We start from the raw sequence: 5883 nt of genomic DNA on the forward strand, positions 1-5883 counted from the left end.
TTTTTGAAAGTATACCGGAATGAGGAAAAATGTTTGGTAGCCAAGTGATAACAGAAGGCCTTTATTATCTGTTAACCAATTCTATTACAATTCTTTATTCAATTTTGAATATTTATTGGAATAAATAAATTTGTACCTACATAACTACATATTTAAAAAAATTTGTATCTACATATATGTGGAACATTATGGGGTGCCCAAGTGGTGCCAGAAATCCTCTTTATTACTTATCTCTCAATTCTATTACATTTATTTATTCAACTATATTAAGTCTTAAAAATGTATAAGTGAATACCTTTGTATCTATGTACCTCTGTCTCAATATATATGGAAAACTATTTGGTATTCAAATGGTACCAGAAAGCCTCTTTATTACTTACCTATTAAACAAGCCTATAGCATTTCTTAACTTTATTACATTTTGAACTGTGTCTAAACGAATGAATTTGTATCTCTCTATCTATGTGTATATGTACAACACTATTTGGTACCCATGTAGTACCCAAAGGCCTCTTTATTTTCTATCAATTCTCAGTGGTACCAGAAGGCCTCTTTATTATGTATTACTTATATTATTACATTACATTATTAATTTAATTTTTTAAAACATTGAATGTTTATGAGAATAAATAATTGTGTATCTCTCTATCTATATACATGTGGAAAACTATTCGGTCCCTAAGAGGTACCACCCATCTCAGCAGCTTTTACATTGTGTAGCCATGGTAGCAAGAAATCTCCATCTCTCTTTCCCTCTCAGTGAAACACTGCACTCTCCCCAAAGCAGTGTACTTGGCAGCATTTTCACGCTCTTGTTGAGTCTTCTTCTTCATGGCTTCCCGCTCTGGCCTCTGCTGTTTGGTGATGGGAGTCGATACTACTTGCCCAGGAACATTGGGTTTCCTCCATGGAATTGATTGTAAGGCAAAGTCTTGGAGTAGATATTGGTTTTGAGGCTTGGGTGGTTGTGACTGGGGTTTGGTCCCAACAGTGGGAATGGGTTGCCACTGGAGACAGGTGTAAGATGATATTTTGTAGGGTGCAGGCCCAGAAGCAGCAGACCGAGAAACACTAGGCTGTGTAGAAGCGGTCACACCAGACTGACTGGCATGGGTCAAAACGGGCTGAGCTGGCTTGGCAGGACGCATCCAAGATGGGTTGGCAGTAGCTGGTTGGGATTGTTTGACTGCCATGGGTTGAGCTGAGCTAGCGGGACCAGGCTGGGCAGGGTAAGCCCCAGTGGGTCTCCATGAAGCCAGAGACTGTGGCCTCCTATGGATTACTGGTCGAGGTGGAGGTTTCTCCAGGGTCAGAAAAGGCAAAGGTACCAATTTAACCTTCCCAAGTGGTGGAGGCTCATCAATGGAAGGAGAGGGACCCTCTCCTTCAGCCCTGATATCTGGGTTCTGGGCTTTGATTTGTGATTTCTCAGGACACTTAACCGCCAGCCATGGTTTCATAGCTGGGCATGGATGGGGGTCTTGGGTAGTGCCTGAATTTCCCAGGGCCCGGGAGGAAGAGAGCCCAGTTTTCTTATCATTCTTCTTCCCCAGTGCGTGGAAAACCTGCACCGACTCCAGCATGTGCACGTCGAGACAGCTCCGAGGTCTCTTGGCGAAGGTCTCTTTGCGAAGCTCAGGTTGGCTCCTCTTCTGCTTCATCTTAGGCACAGTTGGCTTCTCTTCTGCCTTGACTTTATTGCCTGGCTGCTTCCTCTCCTCGGCTTTCCTGGAGTTGTTTTCTCTGGTCCTCTTGGTCTTTTCCTCCTCATGGCCCTTAGCCTTGCTATTCCTGCTGGATGCAGCTTTCTGAGGTTTGCTGTTAGAGTGCTTGGCTGTGTGCACAGGGGCCCTACTACTGTCTGCATCCCTGTGAGCAACTTCTCCTCCTAATGCACACTCCAGGTCCCTTGGCTGCATTTTGGCCTGAGGAGATCCATCAGGACACTCTGAGGCTTTATGTTTATTGTTCCTCACTGGATCACTAGGACCCTTTATGCCACTTGTGATTTCCTGCCCCTGTTTCACCATGATGGCTCTGGTGTCATTGGATTTTGTTATTGTGGGACTTTCAGGTTGGTCAAAGTCTTTCAAGGAACTGAAAAGCTCAGGAAGGTGAAAATCTCCCACCAGTGCAGTGAGGTCTGCAAAACCACTACTAGATTCAGTCCCATTTTCAAGTGTGCCTTGGTCCTCAAGACTCAGGCTATTCCTTTCTAGATGGATGTTTTCAGAATGTGGCTTCTCCTCTTGGTCCAGAGGACCAATAGAGGCCAAAAGCTGGTGGTTTTCAGGGATGTCTAAAGGGAGTAATGGAGGATCCTGGTTCTCCATGGCAATCTGGTAGGTATCCAGTGGTTCTGAGAGCATGGTGTTAATCTCACACAAATTCTTAATCTCTGTTTGTTCCTGGCTTTGATTTGGAGGCAATGCCAAGAAATCAGTAGAACTCTGGACTGGAGTTACTGTGGAAATGTCCCCAAGTTCAGTTTGTGAGTTTTTCTCAATTATTTGGCTTTTTCTGTTTTTGCAGGTGTACGGGAATTCTGGAGGCTGTGGCAGACAAAATATCTGACTTGGAGAATACAATCCCAAGGAAGCCTCCATCCCTAGGGAAGTTTCCAACACTGCAAAGAAAGGAATCAAGGATGATGGTAAGTAGGATGTTCCCCCTGCCCAGCAATGCACTAATTAGGGAACCTGTGGACTGTGGATAAGGCATTTCTATTAGCTCTTTTTAAGAACTGCGGACTTGTCTCTTTCAGAGGTCCCTGTTAGTTACAGGTGATCACTTGTTGACACAATTTTGGGCTGACACATCATCATGGCAGCATGACTCAGTGGTGGAGCACTTGCCTACTCTCTGGGAAATGCACAAAAACTGTTTTAGGAACTCTCTCATTCTTATACAGGGTCCTCTCAATTCTCTCTACTCTCCCCAGAATGTAAGAACACTTAACAGCCTGAACTAGGAGAGCGTGAAGCTCTTGCTCAGGAAATATATGTGAAAGAACAGATTTTTAGACCCCTGCTTTGGACAGCATCATTGCATACAAAGTTTATGTCCTGCAGCAAATTAAGGAAAAATTATAGTGTCACTCCCTGGTATATTATGCAGTGTCTTCCTAAGAGATCAAAGTAAAAATATGGGAAATAAATGTATAATGTTGTGGTGTAGGGGGACTGATCTGCAAAAATTGTGAAAATAGCCTCCTTCAGTGTCCTGGAAGTCTCTTAAATGCATCCTGGATGGCCATTATGGTGTCTTGCATTCTTGTTTACAGAGTCTGACAATGTGGAATGCTAAACAAGAATGGTGGATAAAGTTTTGGGACTTAAATACTACAGGTCTGTGGACCACAGCAACTAGCTGAAATCTGGACCCTCATTTGAAAGGTAATCTTAATCCTTCCCCTTCTTGCTAATTGTACTCACTTTGAAAATTTTCTTCTGTAAAAGTTGAGCGAACACTGAGCAGTAGATCCCAGGGTTAGAGACTGATGGTAGGACATTTGTGGGCTGAACTTCCTTCAGCGCTGTCACCATTTCTGGTTGAGGGGCAGTGGCACTACTTCCTGCATATGGCACAGAGACATAGGATTGCAGACAGGGGCCATGTCCTCCACAGAGCAGAGTCCCCAGAGTGTTTTGGTCGTAGTCATAGAGCTGGCTTCCTTCTTGGTAGGTAAGTAAGAGGCTGTGTCCCTGAGTTGGAATCTGAACAAGCCTGGCATATAATGTTGGATACACACAGACCATGACATTGGCTTCAGAAGTTTTGTCATATTGAGATGTCATAGATATGGAAGAACCTGCTGTGTCCTGGTCAGTGAGAGTCAAATTAAAGTCCCCGAGTGAAGATGAGTTCTTTTCAGCCCTTCCTGGAATATACCACTCAAAAATACTTGTATAGGAGGCAGGTGCCATGGGCATCTGGTTCTGGCCAGTAACCCCAGACACCATGGCTGTGGTAGCATGTTGATAAAGGGAGGCATTGCCCATGAGAGGCTGGAAGGAGGTGCCAGGTTGAGGGCAGTAACCATGCTGAAGTGGCAGCTGGAGCAGAGGTTCTGAAGAAGTTGCAGACACTTCCTGTCCCAGAAGCTGCATTGGTCATCACAGGAAGAGAGAGCTGCAGAGAATGTGCAGTTCCATGTAAAGAAGAATTTTGGGAATTTTCTGTAGGAAGAAAGAGGTTGGTGAAAATATCATGAGACTGAGAGATTCTTAGAATATCGGAGGATGATATCATCCTAAGGTTGTGGCAGTCAGGAAGCCTCCAATACCAGAAATCATTGAGCTACCCCAAATCAAACCATTTAGAATGGCTGCAAGTGGGGGAGCAGTTTGGTACTCTTGTGATCAACTGTCTTTTCTGTCCAATTGGGCACAGTAGACCCAAGTGATCTGCTTCACTCATTGTTCCCTAAAAGCATCCTTCTCTCTGACCTCTCTTTCCTTTGAGTGGGCCATAGTATTAACTTATGAATATGCCCTAGAGCTGAAGCATTTTAGAACTTCTAGAACACTTAACATTAACAGTTTGTTAAGTGAGGAAACAGAGGGTCAGAGAAGTAAGATTGATTTGTTCAGTATCAGTACCAGGTCATAGACAATTACTCCCTTGCCTGGACTCTGTGCTCTAGACAAAGAGCGCAAGTCAGGGAAATAGAATTTTATTTTTCCCTCTTCATAGAAAACAGTTCTGGTATCACCACTGTTTGCTTGTGCAGCTCTCCTGCCATTTTCTAGAGTTTACTTGTACCATTCAGATGGTATATTTAATGGATCTTTTTTTAATATTTATTTTTTTGTTTTAGGTGGACACAATATCTTTGTTTTATTTGTATGTGGTGCTGAGAATGGAACCCAGTGCCTAACGCATGTTAGGTGAGCACGCTACCACTGAGCCGCATCACCAGCCCAATGGGTCTTTCTTTACCCTCTTAAACCTGGCTTTTGATGCTACATCAAAATGACTACCTGAGAGTAAGTTTCTTAAGAAATGCTTTCTGAAGAAAAATGTTATTTAAACTCTGTGATCTTCAGGTTACTAATCTGGAAGGTGATTACAATAATACTAACAGCGATAATTCATCCATGAACCAAAATGTAATATTACTTAAGATTCATATGAAGGATTATATAGTATGTTCTGGAGTGACAGAAAAGTAAAAATGAAAAACAGCATAGAACTAAAAAGAATGCATAGATAACTGATGAAAATTTGGAAATGTAGCATATTTTCTCACAAATGAAGTTCTGTAATCATGCACAAAATATTATGAAAGAGAATGTTTCTAGTCTATTTTCCTGAATACTGTTAACCAAAACACTGCCCCCACCATTGAAGGTGATTTTAAATGAATTTCTATCCAGTGCATATAGGCAGAGAAACTCTATCAGCCAACATAAGCAAGAAAATTAAGTAAAAGTGACCACAATGTATGTAGCTACCTATTTCAAAAACAGTGTTATGAAGCCAGCTGCAGTGGCACACATCTGTAATCTCAGCTACTCAGGAGCCTGAGGCAGGAGGATTGTATGATTGAGGAAGACCTTGGCCATTTAGTGAGACAGTGTATCAAAATAAAATTTTAGAAGGGCTGGGGCTGCAGCTCCTTGGTAGAGCACTTGTCTCATACATGTGAGGCACTGGGTTCAATCCTCAGCCCCACATAAAAATGAATAAATAAAGATATTGTGTCCATAAAAGGGGGGGGGGGACCTGGGGATGGAGCTCGTGGTAAAGTGTCCCTAGGTTCATTCCCTGGTACTGCAAAAAAGCAAAATCCAAACCAATCTCTTTCCCACCACATGCAAAAAGCAAAAACCAAAGCAAAAGCCCACTATGAATTGTGTGTGGGGGGGGGGGGGACTTTGG

The 5883-nt window shown here is 42.9% G+C and overlaps 1 protein-coding gene across 1 annotated transcript in view; it reads right to left on the minus strand.

Moving 5' to 3' along the window:
- Nucleotides 1–707: 707 nt before the first annotated feature.
- Nucleotides 708–5883, minus strand: part of LOC107134066 (uncharacterized protein C2orf78-like) — an 8955-nt gene continuing 3779 nt past the window's right edge. The window contains 3 exon segments of the mRNA XM_015476200.1: nt 708–2626; nt 3431–4023; nt 4025–4178. Of these exon segments, the coding sequence (XP_015331686.1) occupies nt 708–2626; nt 3431–4023; nt 4025–4178 (2666 nt within the window).

The sequence above is a fragment of the Marmota marmota genome, unplaced genomic scaffold (genome assembly GCF_001458135.2).
Source record: "Marmota marmota marmota unplaced genomic scaffold, marMar, whole genome shotgun sequence".
Classification (NCBI taxonomy): Eukaryota; Metazoa; Chordata; class Mammalia; order Rodentia; family Sciuridae; genus Marmota; species Marmota marmota.